The 16497-nt window shown below is 39.4% G+C and overlaps 1 protein-coding gene across 3 annotated transcripts; it reads left to right on the top strand.

Moving 5' to 3' along the window:
• Window positions 1-338: 338 nt before the first annotated feature.
• Window positions 339-15903, top strand: LOC130922530 (monocarboxylate transporter 9-like). 3 transcript variants are annotated; one of them, XM_057847318.1, is made up of 7 exons: window positions 339-709; window positions 987-1057; window positions 2375-2616; window positions 5885-6028; window positions 8793-8888; window positions 12574-13452; window positions 14541-15903. In XM_057847318.1, the coding sequence occupies exons 3-7, from the start codon at window positions 2424-2426 to the stop codon at window positions 14717-14719; spliced, it is 1491 nt and encodes a 496-aa protein (XP_057703301.1). In that variant the 5' UTR covers window positions 339-709; window positions 987-1057; window positions 2375-2423; the 3' UTR covers window positions 14720-15903. The 3 variants fall into 3 exon arrangements, with proteins under 3 accessions (XP_057703301.1, XP_057703302.1, XP_057703303.1); XM_057847319.1 differs by lacking the exon at window positions 339-709 and having other exon boundaries at window positions 828-1057; window positions 2379-2616; XM_057847320.1 differs by lacking the exons at window positions 339-709; window positions 5885-6028 and having other exon boundaries at window positions 828-1057.
• The last annotated feature ends 594 nt before the right edge of the window (window positions 15904-16497 follow it).

The raw sequence follows: 16497 nt of genomic DNA, 5'->3' as shown, positions 1-16497 counted from the left end.
GAAGTGACCCGATATCAACAGGACGTGTCCCCCAAATGTCCCCAAATCAACAGGACGTGTCCCCGAAATGTCCCCACATCAACAGGAAGTGAGCTGATCCGTATCTACCACAGCAAAGCCCCATCGTAATTTCTTCGGAAAATTTCAGTTTCTAATTTATACATGCATTTATAACTTTAGTTTGGAATTGCTGTCCACTGTAGTGACCACCGTCTCCTGAAAGAGTTAACATTCATTCATACATTTATTTATCATGATATAACAATGATATTTAAAAAAAAAAAAAAAAAAAAAAACTAATGATGAATGATTATAAAAATAAATTGAATACTTACTAATAATACATAAAATTTATATTTTAATGACCAAAAATAGTAACTCATCTTTAAAAGGTTAAAGGTCTTAAGTGTTTTATTACCTTCATAGGAAAAAGCAACTTTTGACTAGTTGTTCACTGTAGTGATCACTGTCCCCTTAAAGGGTTAAGTGAAAATATTCATATTACATTGGAATAATACATGGTTAGCTACGAGGAAGATAATCATGGGTAGGTAATCATTCAATACCGTGCCCCGTCCCTCCCATTTATATTCCTCAGCTCATGAACCCCCTTTAACTTTCCCAGCTTCCAAATGACAAGTGCACTCCATAACTTAATATTATAATTCCTCCATTGTTGCTGCTTCCCACATTTTTTTTCTCCCGTCAGGTAAATATTATTATTCCTCAATGATTTATAAAATAAGGTGTGTCGTGTGCGTCTTTATGGCTCATAAAGAACATCCGTGTGCTTACGGGGTTCGCCGCGCTCCTGCTGGCCGGCAAGAACAGCTTCGAACCGGTTTGCTCGCTGGCCACAAAGCGGCCAGGAAACGAGAAAAGCAAGGAAGGAGGCGCAGTGCGCTGATGCTTGCTTGGCGTCTAGTCGACACCACCTCTACGAGACGTCACACAGCGAGTTTATTTGCCGTTTTTCCATCATCTAGAAAGGCTCCATCCTCCATGGAAAGTTGCCGCGGAGGAGCGCGCATCATTGCAAGCACCGGCTGCTGTTGAGGTGAGTGCCGTGGAATCCTAAAACAAAACATGGGTAGAGACGACGTAGAAATGGTGGAAAACAAGCATCTCAATGTTTAATTAAGGTCGTTTCATATCACGCTTTAATGGTTTGTAGTAATTTTATTTAAATAACGGTAACGTTTGACAGTTTTACTGTTATTATCCCGTGTAAACAAAGCATGCCTTGAAGGCTGAATGCTGCTGTTGCTGCAGTGGTGTCTGCTGTATTTGCACTTGCTCAATTACAAGCTTAGCCAAAGAGTGGGGAGACCCTTTTAACAAAAAAGGGAAATGAGCGGACATTAACCTTAATCATTGTTTTGAAATCTTAACTAAAAACTCCACCCAGGCTGGGAAATTATAAAACTGTTATGAAGCCGTATTGTAACACTAACCCTGGATTGAAAACCAACCTGAAAATCCTATTTTGAAGCACTAATATTCAATGAAATTCTGATTCAAATTTAAATAAAGTTTTAAAGTTTTCAGTTTTTTTTTCTTGTTTGTTTTTAAAGCTTTAAATGTTAATTATATGTATACATTTTTGTTATAAATAAATGTATAAATTAATATTAATTAAACAAAATGAATGAAATTAAAATGAATAAAAGCAGAATTAAACTATGGCCCCAATAACACTCTAAAGTTGATTTTTTTTGGGTGAAATTTTTTATTTCATAGTATTCAACTTAATGCATACAATTGACAATGATATACATCAAATTCATTTAAACTGGGAGTTCTGGCTGTGAATGCTCATCTTTCAGTGCAATTGACAGCGCTAGACGTCCAATCCCTGTTAAAAGTAATTGGATGTCAATGGCAGTCAGTGAATTAAATTATGACACAATAAAAGGTTAATGCTTGATATCAACATTATTAAATATGAGTTCCTTTTGAAAACTTTTTTATAAATGACGCAGATGAGATTTTTTGTGGGTCACAGACTGTTCTGGAATAGTTTGGACACTGTTGAGATTTTGAAAGACATTTGGAGAATTTAACCAATTTAACTGATTTTACATATTGTAATGTTTATGTGTAAATTGAATACATTTTTCTGGGGTGAGTTTATATGTACATACAATTGGCTCACACTGCAGTTTGTAGAAGCTGCAGAGTCAAGCAAACAATGTTGGGGGGATGGTGCCCAGGTCGCACACAGCAGCATGAGGCCTGTCACTTCCACCAAGGTGTGGTTATATGAACAAAAAGAGCACTGGCTTTATACTCCATTACACAGGTGGCAGCCTCATGAAATGCCTGCTTTGCACTGATGACAACTAATTGATTTGTCACCCCGACCCCCTCCAAGGAAGCCTTTCCTCACCCAACGGGCAAGCAACAGCAGCGACATTGCCGACATGACTTCCAAAGCGCTGGACGGCGGCTGGGGATGGGCCATCGTGGTGGCCTCCTTTCTGGCCCAGCTGCTAGCATATGGTTCCCCGCAGTCGGTGGGCGTTCTCTACCCTGAGTGGCTGCACACCTTCCAGGAGGGCAAGGGCATGACGGCCTGGGTGGGCTCCTTGGTGGCTGGAGTGGGCCTCATTGCTAGTAAGTAGGAGACAGACTGCTTAACTTCTTCTCTGGTCCAAACCTTGCCATTAATGAGTACACTCGAAAATTACATTTTTCAGTAGGGTCCTCAACAATAGTTGGCTGTTCTGCACAATCCAGAATTTTTTTTAGTGTACAGGTGTCAAACTTTGGGCCAGGGGGCCAGAGCCATCCCACCACATAATATTATGTGGCCCGTGAAAGCAAATATGTGCTTCCAATTCATGTTTCTTGCTAAACCTTTTTTTTTTTTTTTTTTTTTTTTTTTTTTTTTTTTTTACAAAAAAAAGTTATGCTATTGCTAGCATTTTTTTGTTATGCAGTTGAAAAATATTTTTACTTTTATGGTAAAAAAAAAAAAAAAAAAAAAAACGCAGCTGCAGCAGTTGCCAGAATGTTATCGTTAAAGAAATGGGAAAACCGGAAAATACATGGAAGGACTGTATTGGCGTTCTTTAAGTGTAAATTCTGGACAAGATTTTTGTAAGAAATTATTTCAATTGAAAATCATGGTAGTAAAAATGTAATATTGTTACATTTCATATTGTAATTGGTATGTAACCAGTTTTGATGGCGATAACAGCATGTAGCAACCTTTCTCATTGTCCCTCACCTCCAGTCTGGATTCACAGCTTTACAGTTACAGTTTCTTGGCAGTCAAACATGCTAACTACTTATCTACTGCAGACCAGTTGGATGAGGTGCTGGACGTGTAGAAAGTTAGGAAAACATGACTCCCTGAGAGCTCCAAAGAGTGCACTGGAAGCTGAAGCGAGACTGTGCTCTTGGCTCAATAGTCAGCACACCTGACCGTTACGGTGACAGCATCGGTTCAAACTCCATTTAGAGAAGTGGCAGAACAGATCAACTGATGCACAAACATCAGACCAATTACACATACATACTTATTACAGTCATTTGGTGTAAAGCTACTGTTTTATAGTACATACTGTAAATATATATATAAAAAAGGTAGAATAAAATATAGTTGTTGTTGTTGTTTTTTTAACAGTAGTATGTTGTTAATTTAAGAATAAACGTTTTATGGTTTTCCCATTTTCTTAACAATATAATCTTGCAACCACAGCTGCCAGGATCATAATTGCCCTTTGAGGGAAACCATAATGATGTGCGTTTGACAAAATGTTTGACACGCCTGCTTTATTTTGTCAATTGTGTGGTGGCGCTGTTCTCATACTTTGATATAATTTGTGGAGGCAACACGTTTAAACACTTGTTTTTTTAATTCAAAAAATATTATTCTGAATGCAAAAGTGCATGATTATTTTTTAGACATGACATTTAGTATGGACAGTTCCACAAAAACTGTAAAACAATTTCCCCCCCCCCCCACCTTCCTTATTGTGCATTCCTAAACACAAAAATAGGTTTTAGCATTTTATACTGCTCCAGCTCATATTTGGGCACAAAATGGTTTAGTATGTTGAAAGTTTTAAAATAATAAGAATCTATTTATTGTCACTTGATATGATGCATCAAAACTGACTGTGCAATTCTACTGGAAGTGTTAAAACTGCATCAAAGCACTTAATGATACTGGAATCTCCCTAAGGCAAAGACGTGTATAATAATTAAATATAATTATAATATTGCATTGTTTTAAGCACTGAAATTCTTTTATAGTGATTCTCAAACTTTTTACTTTAGAAAAGACATAGCTCGCAAAGGACCTCCATCATGACCAACATTAAAATATAATAGCGGAGTAGGCCCTAGTGTTGATCAATAATTAACTAATCTTGATAAACTTTTGAACATTAACACTTTATTCAAATATACAGTAGTCACAGTCAAAGTCATTGTATGAAAATAATAAACTATTGAATACATGTTTGAAAACAAGCATTTGAAAAAATGAAATGGAAGCTTCAATAGAACTGTAAACATTTGAGGAATACGGTAACACTTCATTCAAATATAAAGTAGTCACAGTCAAAGTAATTGTATAAACGTGATAAACTATTGAATACATGTTTGAAAAAAAGCATTTGAAAAAATGAAATGCAAACTTCAATAGAACTGTGTTTAAGTAAGTTTAGCCGTCTTAACATTATCCATAGTCTAAATATTTGCGGTATCACTAAATGGAGGTTGCGTACCACTATCTTAAATGTGCCAGTAAATGCCAGTTAGTCACAAAAGACCTGAGATTACAAAGGAGTGGCTTCTCACTGAGGAACAATTTGACATTTTGGCATCGTGTTTTATGTTTTGGCACCATCACCTGCTGACGTACGCATTTATGCCCCTCGCTACTAAAAAAAATAGCACACTAAAGTGTCACCTTTACACCTGACCCTGTAACCATTCCCTTGTGATGCCACTGATAAAGCAGACAGGGATGCAGTGAGGAATTAAAGCGATGACGATACACCACAGGTGTTTTCTGCAGCATTTGCAACAGGGTGTAAGGGGGAAAAATGTGTCAAATTGATGAGCTTCTGGTTGCTCCCTGAGCAGACCTGAGCAGCTTTTATTGATTTTAGATGGAAAAGCAAGCACAAGCACATCCACGCTGTGAATGTGGGCAAAATTACTTTGTAAGCACATGGGAATGAGGCGAATTAAAGTAGGTCATGCACTAGGGAGAGAAGTACAGATTCAAAAACAGCTTCTCATGTTAAAAATGAACCAAATAGTAAATATAAGAGAAAACTGGATAACATGGTGACACAGGTTGGAAACAGAAGTCAGCTATAATAGACTCATCCCTCAGTGATACCAAACAGGATAAGCAGGATTGAAAATGGATGGATGAACGCATATGCGTAATATAAAAAAAGACACATTGTAGGCTTTTTCATGTTACATGAAACATTGTCTTACTCAATACAGAATAGGAAAACAGGATCACATCAGAATGAAGTTTGGTTTTATTGTATTTTTTAAAAGCTGAATGATTGAATCACTTAGGAATTGGCGAAAACACAGTATCGTTGAATACAGTCAGATAAAAATGTTTTTTAGCCACAGGCAGGCAGAGCAGAACCCTGTTTACCTGCCCGTATTATGCTGTCAAGAGGATGATCGAGAGCAGGCAGATCAGGCATCAGGCCTGTTCAGATTTTAGACCCATGTGACCAAGATGTGGTGCTGCTGCACGTAAATGATGTGCAGCGCAAAAGACAACAGGGAGTGGCAAGATGTTTTGGTCCATATTTTTTTTGTTTTGTTTTGGATGATAGTACTTTAAAAAAAAATCCTTTTGGCTCCATAATTATTCACCATCATTTCTCTTTGGTAGGTCCTGTTTGTAGCGCCTGCGTGGATAATTTTGGCGCTCGCCCTGTCACCATCTTCAGCGGTGTCATGGTGGCCGGCGGCCTGATGCTAAGTGCCTTCGCTCCTAATGTCCAGTTCCTCATCTTCTCCTACGGCATTGTCGTCGGTAAGGGGAACGGTGGGGGTGGTCGGCAAAACTCAAGTCGTTTTGCTTTCGCTGTCAGAGGGTCAAAAAGGAATGTATTTGATGTGGAGGCAGTCATGTGAGTGGCTTAAGCTTCTTACCCTTTGAAATAGACTGGAATCTTAACAAGTTGGATAATCATTAAAAAACTGCATTTATTATGTAACACAGGAGCTGATTAAAGGTAATGACCATTAGTGTTACGATAAAAAAGATGTTTGACATAGTCCGATCCCTATGTGACCTTTTATTACCCCTTGCCACCTGTTAGCTCAAATGAAGTGAAGCATACATAATGCTGAAGTCAGCAGAAGCGGTGACCGAGAGTGGACGCCATGCATATTTCAAGACAGTGGTTTATTTGTGGAGAAGCCTCCTCACGCACGTGCGGCTTATTTGCACCATGCCTAATGTTTTTCGTGTGGTGCATCAGAAGAATGTATGTAAGGCCTTGCCTATGCATATGGATTTCACATAGCAATGTAGTATATCACATGACACAAACTTGCAAAAATTGATTATGCATATAGTAGTGTAAGCTCAAAGTTCAAATCTTTATTGAAAAATGTACGTCATCGTTCAGTTTTAATATAAGGCACACCAACATATTAAGATTCATGAGCAACCATCTTTCACGTGAAGGTCGTGTTTACTCAAAGATTACTATTGTTTTAAGGCAGCACAAATTTTATCATAGTGCATTGTTCACATACCGAGAAATAAAAAGTGCTTTACAGCTACTGTGCCTCCAAAATAAATAAATAAAAGCAAGGAGTGCCGATTCAAAGGTATTCATTCCATATGCACAACTAAATAGAATAAAATTTGTTTGGATACCCTCAAACACACCCGAGACTCTAAATATGAATAAGTGCTATAAAAAATAATTAATTGATGGGAAAAAGGGGTAAAATTGAGTTAACCTACTGCTAATAAGATGTTTTAAAAAAACTGATAGAGTGCTGGCCAAATGTATTGGCACCCCTGCAATTCTGTCAGATAATGCTCAATTTCTCACAGAAAATGATTGCAATTACAAATGCTTTGGTAGTAATATCTGCATTTATTTTGCTTGCAATGAAAAAACACAAAAGAGAATGAAAAAAAATTAAACATTATCATTTTACACAAAACTCCAAAAATGGGCTGGACAAAAGTATTGGCACCCTCAGCCTAATACTTGGTAGCACAACCTTTAGACAAAATAACTGCAAACAACCGCTTCCGGTATCCATCAATGAGTTTCTTACAATACTCTGTGTGAATTTTAGACAATTCTACTCTGGCCAACTGCTCCAGGTCTCTGAGATTTGAAGGGTGCCTTCTCCAAACTGCCATTTTCAGATTTCTCCACAGGTGTTCTATGGGATTCAGGTCTGGACTCATTGCTGGCCACTTTAGAAGTCTCCAGTGCTTTCTCTCAAACCATTTTATTGTGCTCTTTGACGTGTGTTTTGTGTCATTGTCCTCCTGGAAGACCCATGACCTCTGAGGGAGACCTAGCTTTCTCATACTGGGCCCTACATTATGCTGCAAAATTTGTTGGTAGTCTTCAGACCTCATAATGCCATGCACACAGTCAAGCAGTCCAGTGTCAGAGACAGCAAAGCAACCCCAAAACATCTGGGAACCTCCGCCATGTTTGACTGCGGAGACAGGCTTTTTTTTTTTTTTTTTTTTTTTGATGGCCTCGTTCTTTTTCCTGCAAACTCTTATGTCGATGCCTTCCCCCAAAAAGCTCTACTTTTGTCCCATTTGACCAGAGAACATTCTTCCAAAACGTTTTTGGTTTTTCAGGTAAGTTTTAGCAAACTCCAGCCTGGCTTTTTTATGTCTCTGGGTCAGAAGTGGGGTCTTCCTGAGTATCCTACCATAGAGTCCCTTTTCATTCAGACGCTGACGGATAGTACGGGTTGACACTGTGGTACCCTCCGAGTGCAGGACAGCTTAAACTTGTTTGGATGTTAGTCGAGATTCTTTATCCACCATTCGTACAATCTTTCTTTGAAATCTCTCGTCAATTTTTCTTTTCCGTCCACTCTAGGGAGGTTACCCACAGTGCCATGGGCTTTACACTTATTGATGACAGTGCGCACGGTAGAAACATGAACATTCAGGTCTTTGGAGATGGACTTTTAGCCTTGAAATTGCCCATGGTTCCTCACAATTTTGCTTCTCAAGTCCTCAGAAAGTTCTTTGGTCTTCTTTCTTTTCTCCATGCTCAGTGTGGTCCACACAAGGACACAGAACAGAGGTTGAGTCAACTTTAATCTATTTTAACTGGCTGCAAGTGTGATTTAGTTATTGCCACCACCTGTTATGTGCCACAGGTAAGTAACAGGTGCTTTTAATTACACAAATTAAAGAAGCTTCACATGATTTTTCAAAGGTTACCAATACTTTTGTCTGGCCCATATTTTGAGTTTTGTGTAAAATGATAATAATGATAATAATAATAATAATACATTTATACTTATAATGATTTTTTTGGTATCCATTCTCTATTGTGTTTTTTCATTGCAAGCAAAATGAATAAAGATATCACTACCAAAGCATTTGTAATTGCAATCAAATTTTCTGGAAGAAATTGAGCATTATCTGACAGAATTGCAGGGGTACCGATACTCTTGACCAGCACTGTCAATGATGATCCTCACTATTATAAGCAGGTCAAAAGCCACAACAGGTTTATTTTTACTCTTCACTCATAGAAATTCCTCTTGTGTCTCGTCTTTCCTAAACATAGGTCTCGGTTGCGGTCTGGTCTACGCAGCCACCTTGACAATCACTTGTCAGTATTTTGACAAGAGACGTGGCCTTGCCCTCGGCATCGTCACAACAGGTACTGCTATCACCTTCCTCAACAGTCCCTCATGCTTACTGCTGTCATGTATGCGCCGCTGCTTGGGAACCTTGGAAAAGTTACGAGATAAACATCTGCAGTGCAGCAAGGGCTGAGTGCTCTGGGAAGTTTGGGAAGTGATGTGCCAAAAACAAGTGAGTAGGTTTGGCTGGCAGTGCCAACTGCGATGAGGAATTTTGAAAGGCTTGCAAAAATGGGAATTTGTCAGAAGAATTGTTGCAGTGTTTGGCTTTAAGTAAATTAAATGTTTCAGTTTATTCATATGAAAAAACATTATCCTGATGAGTTTCCTATACACTACAGGACTGTCTCAAAAAATTAGAATATTGTGTATTCTAATTTTCTGAGACAGTCCAGTATAACTAAAAATGTATTTCCTGAAACTTAATGAGTTTGTAGATGCAAAGATGCCACCCGATAATTAGTATATCGTTTTTGTTCAATATCACATTTTGTCAGACTTTCTAAGAGGATTATCTAAAATGAAGGCAGCATGGTCGTCTTGTGGTTAACATGTCTGCCTCAGTCGGGGGGCCAGGGATTCCAGTTTTAGGTTAGCTTCACACCACAAGGCGTTATTCCAAATTCAGATTTTTTGTTAACTCTGTTCGGGTTATTTTTTTCTAGCTGATCACATTGCAAAAACAAATCCGGCTCATAGTTGAACGTTATGCGTCTGTGACGCAATACGCAGGTACACTGTTGTCAAGTGTTGTTTACAAAAGTAAATACCATACTGTCTGGAGGTCTCTTCTGTCACGCTTTTGTGGCAATTTTAAGGATTTCATGCTACCGGAGACAACATTTTGCACACACATACAGTAGGGTAAATAAGCATTTAGTCAACCACTAATTGTGCAAGTTCTCCCACTTGAAAATATTAGAGAGGCCTGTGATTGTCAACATGGGTAAACCTCAACCATGAGAGACAAAATGTGGAACCCCCCCCCCAGAAAATCACATTGTTTGATTTTTGAAGAATGTATTTGCAAATCATGGTGGAAAATAAGTATTTGGTCTATACCAAAAGTTCATCTCAGCACTTTGTTATGTACCCTTTGTTGGCAATAACGGAGGCCAAACGTTTTCTGTAACTCTTCACAAGCTTTTCACACACTGTTGCTGGTATTTTGGCCCATTCCTCCATGCAGATCTCCTCTAGAGCAGTGATGTTTTGGGGCTGTCGTTGGGCAACACAGACTTTCAACTCCCTCCTCACCCCGTGGCGTCAAAATGATAACAAAAACGGGGAGCAAAAATCCCAAAACCACACGGGGGGACCTAGTGAATGACCTACAGAGAGCTGGGACCACAGTAACAAAGGCTACTATCATTAACACAATGCGCCGCCAGGGACTCAAATCCTGCACTGCCAGACGTGTCCCCCTGCTGAAGAAAGTACACGTCCAGGCCCGTCAGCGGTTCGCTAGAGAGCATTTGGATGATCCAGAAGAGGACTGGGAGAATGTGTTATGGTCAGATGAAACCAAAATAGAACTTTTTGGTAGAACTACAGGTTCTCTTGTTTGGAGGAAAAAGAATACTGAATTGCACCATACCCAATATGAAGCATGGGGGTGGAAACATCATGCTTTGGGGCTTTTTTCTGCAAAGGGACCAGGATGACTGATCTGTGTAAAGGAAAAAATGAATGGGGCCATGTATCGAGAGATTTTGAGTGAAAATCTCCTTCCATCAGCAAGGGCATTGAAGATGAGACGTGGCTGGGTCTTTCAGCATGACAATGATCCCAAACACACAGCCAGGGCAACAAAGGAGTGGCTTCATAAGAAGCATTTCAAGGTCCTGGAGTGGCCTAGCCAGTCTCCAGGTCCCAACCCCATAGAAAATCTGCGGAGGCAGTTGAAAGTCCGTGTTGCCCAACAACAGCCCCAAAACATCACTGCTCTAGAGGAGATCTACATGGAGGAATGGGCCAACAAACCAACAACAATGTGTGAAAAGCTTGTGAAGAGTTACAGAAAACGTTTGGCCTCCGTTATTGCCAACAAAGGGTACATAACAAAGTATTGAGATGAACTTTTGGTATGGACCAAATACTTATTTTCCACCATGATTTGGAAATAAATTATTTAAAAATCAAACATTGTGATTTTCGTTTTTTTTTTTTTTTTTTCACATTCTGTCTCTCGTGGTTGAGGTTTACCCATGTTGACAATTACAGGCCTCTCTAATATTTTCAAGTGGGAGAACTTGTATAATTAGTGGTTGACTAGATACTTATTTGGCATTTTTCACCTGTTGATGATGTATAGGTTGCATGCATACAGATCATGTTCCTACTGCAGAGGCGTTAAATAGATATTCAATATAAATACATACGTACATACTAGAGGTGTGCAAAATTTCCGATTCTTAGATTATTCGCGATTCGGCCGTGGAAGATTCGAGAACGATTCACAAACATCCAAATTCCGATTATTGAAATATGCGAAGTAAAGCGGAAGTACACAACACTCAGCGCGCCGCGCTGTCTTCGGGACGGAACGGAGCGAGAGTAGCTAAACATCATGCTTCCCATTACCCGGCTCCTCGGGTAATGCCAATGCTCAACTCACGGCTCTAGCTCAACTCATGCAACGAGACAAAAAAAAACACGACAACATACTTGACTGCTGCCGATAAGCTGCCGAAAAGCTGTACAAAGTACATCCATTACAACGTTACAGTGGATATCATTTATATAGGACTAGATGCAATATAGATTTGGTAGTGTTAGCAGCACATCTACAAAAAGCTAGATGCGAGCGTTATAAACGGCCGCCATCTTAAAGCAGTACACTTCCCTGCAAGGCTGTTGTAGCGAACCTTCCAAGCAAACCTAATTAACTTTTTATCTAAAATACTCCTAAATCGGTAAAAAATTGACTTGAATCTATCTTTAAAATAGTTTTTAAACTTTCACATGTGGAAAGTAGACAAGAGGGAAATTATGGAATAACGGGAGCAATTTTAACAAATTTAACGGTTGATTCACAACATTAAATTAATTGAATGTAGTTTAAAGCTGCTGATACAGAATGGGGACTGGAGTTTTTTATTTAATGTTATTTTTGTATATTTGTTTACTGCTATATGTTAACTTGATACTGAAATAGTAGTGTGGTTTAGCCTGAGAGTATTTTCGAACAATTTTGGAACTCATGTACAAAACATTTTTTTTTTAAAAAAAAAAGAGAAAAAAAAAGGAGGGGGGTGCATCAATAATCGTTTTATAATCGAATCGGAGCCTCTGAATCGTAATCGTAATCGAATCGTTAGGTGCCCAAAGATTCCCAGCTCTAGTACATACACATACGAATGAGCCCAGATTGGATTTTTAAAAATTAGGGATTGGACTGTTCACACTGCATGGAAACATCAGATATGAGGCGCATGTGAGAAAAGAAGTTAGATATCACTTTCTGTCTGAACGTAGCCTTAGTTAAGTTTGCCTTTACAGTTGGTTGAAGACTCTAAATTGTCAATATCTGGATACAGTTTAATTGTGTGAATATTTTTGTGTGTGTGTGTGTATACTATGTGTCTTGACTTTCAACCAGTCCAAGGGGTATCTCGCCTGTCGCCCAAACTTTGCTTGGATAGGCTCTGTGTCCATCTCTTTCAATGAACTTACAATATACTATGGATGTGTCTTGTCCAGGCACCAGCGTTGGAACCTTCATCTTCGCCACGGCTCAGAATGAGCTCATCATGCTATATGGCCTGGACGGCTGCCTTTTGATCATCGGCGCGTTGGCACTAAACCTCATGGCCTGTGCTGGCTTCATGAGGCCCCTCTACATGCCGGGGTACTACCTCAAACAGAAGGCGGCCCTGGAACGCAACACTGACCAGCAGCTCTTCGAAAAACCTCAGCTGGACAACCTGAAGATGGCGTCGGGTTCCGCGGCGTCTGCTCAAGAAAAGACACTCATGGTGAAGGAGCTCCTCATCACTATCGACGGCATGGACGCCAGCATTCAGGTGGAGAAGAAGAGAAGGAGCTTCCTGGCACGTCTGGGCATCATGAAAGTCATCAAAAAAAAGAAGCAGGCCTATTCCAAGTACATGACCTCCATACATGAAATACTGCAGGACCAAGCCATGGTGGCCTTCTGCATCGGTGTCTTTCTTTTTAGCCTCGGAGCCTTCCCTCCTGTGCTCTTAATCGAGGACGTTGCACAGAGCCAAGGACTCATTGAAGAAGTCAGTGTCATTCCTTTGGTCTCCATCGGAGCTATTGCAGCTTGCGTTGGCAAATTGGTCCTCGGTATACTGGTGGACATCAGGTGGATCAAAAGCATCTACCTATACGCCTTCACCATGTTTGCAGGTGGTGTTGTGCTGTTGCTCATCCCTGTCACTAAAAGCTATGTAGGACTGCAGATCCTCTCCGCCATTCTGGGTTTCTTCTCAGGAAACTGGTCCATCACCTCGTACATTACCACCAAGATTGTCGGTTTGGACAGACTGACACAGGCACATGGAATTGTCATGTTCTTTGGTGGATTTGGGATCATGCTCGGACCACCTGTTGTTGGTAAGTTGTGATTGCAGAGGGAGGTGTACATTAAGAAGAGTGAGAACTACCTTAAAACTACCTTTGAAATGAGTCCACTTTATGTAAAGTGACAGAATCACCAAAGAATTAGACTTGCTTTGCACTCTGATAGAACTACCTAAGAACCTCACTGGCCATGCAAAATCTGGCAGAACTACTTAAGAACTAGACTTGCTTTCTGCAAATTGAGCTACAAAGTACACCTGCGCTGCACAAAGTGACAGAACCCCCAAAGAAACGAGTCTTCTTTGCATGTGACTGGACTGGTTTCAAATTTACAAAACTGCCAAACAATTGGACTTGCTTGCATGTTACGAACTACTTACTCACCTTGCCGAATGTATCTGAATTACTAAAAGATTGGGTAAGATTTGGGCAACGTTACAGAAGTACTCAAAACCAGTCCCGTTTGTATGTGACAGAACTATCTAATAACTTTTCCCGCTTTGCTCGAAGTAGCTGGACTATTACAGGATTAGTTTTTAGCAAAGTTCTAGGAATACTTTGAACTCTGTCCAGTTTTCATGAAACACAACTACATAAGATCAGGGTTCACTTACATGTCATACCGATACCTATACTAGTATCGGAATGAGTCCTGATACGCCACTTATTCGTTGGTATTAGTATTGGCAGGTATTAATGAATAATGCATCGATGCCATTCACACCGACACTAACATGGTACTGCGTGTTATGGCATGAGTGATTTTACATCCAAGTGAGCATGCAGTTATTTAATATTAAAAGAAAAAATAGCTCCGTGGTTAAAGAAAAATGACAAAACTATGTATCTAAGAACTATCAACTACATGAGAAGTGATTTCTTTTAGCAAAGGTAGAACAACTGCTTAACAGAAAATTATAGTGCTACCAAACAACTGGGTGACAGAAGTACATATGAAGACCAGGCTTGATTTGTGACAAATGACAGCAACACCCAAGAACTGTGTTCAATTTATTCAAAATGGCAGAACCATTCGAAAACAAGGCCCACTTTATTACGTTAAAAAGTATTTTAATAGACATTTCAGGAAACCTAACTGTTTTTCTATTATCACCTTTCAGGGTGGTTCTTTGACTGGACGCAGTCTTACGACCTGGCATTCTACTTCAGTGGAAGCTGCGTGTTGTTGGGAGCGCTGGTTCTTTCCCTGCTCACACTGCCCTGCTGCAACAGAAAACCTGCATCTGAGAATGACAAACAGTACACCAGCAACTGTGACAAAGTTGCCTCTGTAGCATGAATGTGAGCACAAATTGGGTAAATACACCAACACTCCTGCAGCCCCTTCAGCAATTGGTAAAGTTTTTTTCCTGAAGCAACTGTGACGAAGAGCACCGGTTTGCCCTAATAACTGCTGCCAGGTTTCCATGCACCAAAACACTTGCCAGAGGAAATACAGACCTTTCCTCCAACAAACCATGTCTGCATTTCTCAGGTCCATGCCAAACACAATGCACATCAGTTGAAGGTATAGTAGGTGTTGGTCCTATTTTATAGCCTCATTTTACGAGGCAATCCAAACAATAATCTAGTCAAATGGCAATGTGCTGACACTTGAAACCACTGAAAATGCACAAAAAACTCTAAGGAAGGAGCTTCTTCAAATAATAGTAAGCAGCACATTATGTTTTTGTATGCGCGTCCAAATTACACCTTATACATTACAAAACATCAATGATAATTAATGCCTGTCAACACGTAATGCCTGTTTGAACAATACACAAGCCTTGTTTTTTTGTTTGTTTTAAAAAAAAAAAAAAAAAAAAAAAACGTTTTACTTTTCATATGTTGTTTAACTGATTCCAGGATCGAAAGGTACACCTGCATAATCCAATAAAGTTCAGCACGTGAGTTACATCAAAAAGATGCTCAATTTTACATTCAGTGATTTTCCTACCCTCGAGTACGTGGGTGTACCTAAAGTACTGTACAATTCTCATTGTTAGTATTATTTTTTTACTATCAGCACTGAGAAAAGTTGATGGTTTTCAGTTTTTATCTCTGTGTGGCATATTTTTTTTGACCAGGCTGGTCCTTTATCATGCAGTCTTTGTATGTTATTTGTGTTCATATCTGCACATGTATGCAGATTTGTGCACTGTTTGATATACTTTTGTATTAGCATTAGTTTGTAAAGTTCTATGTACTAGTCTTTTTATATGCACCTTGATGTAGCTGTGAAGTCATAGATTTAATTAGAAATGTGTACATGCGATCAAGTAGGCATGAGAGTCACATTAATATTGTTCACGAGATCACTGAAAATTGTTCCAGTAGCAGGCAAAGATTTTTATTGTCGTTGGCGGACATTTTTTTGGGCTGTGATCACTGTTCAGGGCAGACTGTCTGTCTTCTTAGACCTATTATATCAAGGTCGTTTATTTCTATTCTGTTTTTTTGTATGCATTGTGCCAATAAAAGATGTTTGGATGACTTCATGTGCGTTCTTGCATATATGCAATGTACATAAACTAGTCAACCTAATTACTAGGCTAGTAATTTGAGGAACTGAATTCTGGATGAATCCTAATTATGAATGAGCGGGTCATAGTAGGGAGACATAAATAAAAAATTATGTGTTAAGATGGATGGGCGGGTCACAGTGTGTGTGTGGGGGGGGCATGCAGTGGTCGAGTTGGGGGCTGATTGCAGGGGGGTTGGCATCACCCCTGAAAATGTAATACAAATCATCCTCCCTGTGGAAATTCCAGCCCCCCCTTTTCATCCTCCGCTTTTTGACAGTAAATGTTGGAAATATAACTCGTAATTGTATTTAAAAGTATACGGTACCATGGGGAGATTAATTTTGCTCTTGTGAGGAGAAGAAAACGTTTTGGTTTTTTTTGGTAAAATGGTACGCACGCGCGGCTGACCATTCCTCTCTTTATTTTTTTGCTACCTTTCTACAGGGTTCATGAGTAAAAATATAAATCAAAATTGAATGCATGTGGAAAAAAAGTTGCATGTTTTAAAAAAGTCACTACAGAAGTGTTATACTGTACTATTTTTTATTAGCAA

This window comes from Corythoichthys intestinalis, chromosome 10 (genome assembly GCF_030265065.1).
Source record: "Corythoichthys intestinalis isolate RoL2023-P3 chromosome 10, ASM3026506v1, whole genome shotgun sequence".
Taxonomy (NCBI): domain Eukaryota; kingdom Metazoa; phylum Chordata; class Actinopteri; order Syngnathiformes; family Syngnathidae; genus Corythoichthys; species Corythoichthys intestinalis.
The sequence above is the reverse complement of the archived record's forward strand: the minus strand, read 5'-3'. Positions and strand labels throughout refer to the sequence as shown.

Coding starts and splice junctions, on each gene's coding strand:
- LOC130922530 (XM_057847318.1), top strand. CDS start 2,424: ATGACTTCCAAAGCGCTGGACGGCGGCTGGGGATGGGCCATCGTGGTG. Junction 2,617..5,884: donor TGGAGTGGGCCTCATTGCTA/GTAAGTAGGAGA, acceptor TCTCTTTGGTAG/GTCCTGTTTGTAGCGCCTGC. Junction 8,889..12,573: donor CCTCGGCATCGTCACAACAG/GTACTGCTATCA, acceptor TGTCTTGTCCAG/GCACCAGCGTTGGAACCTTC.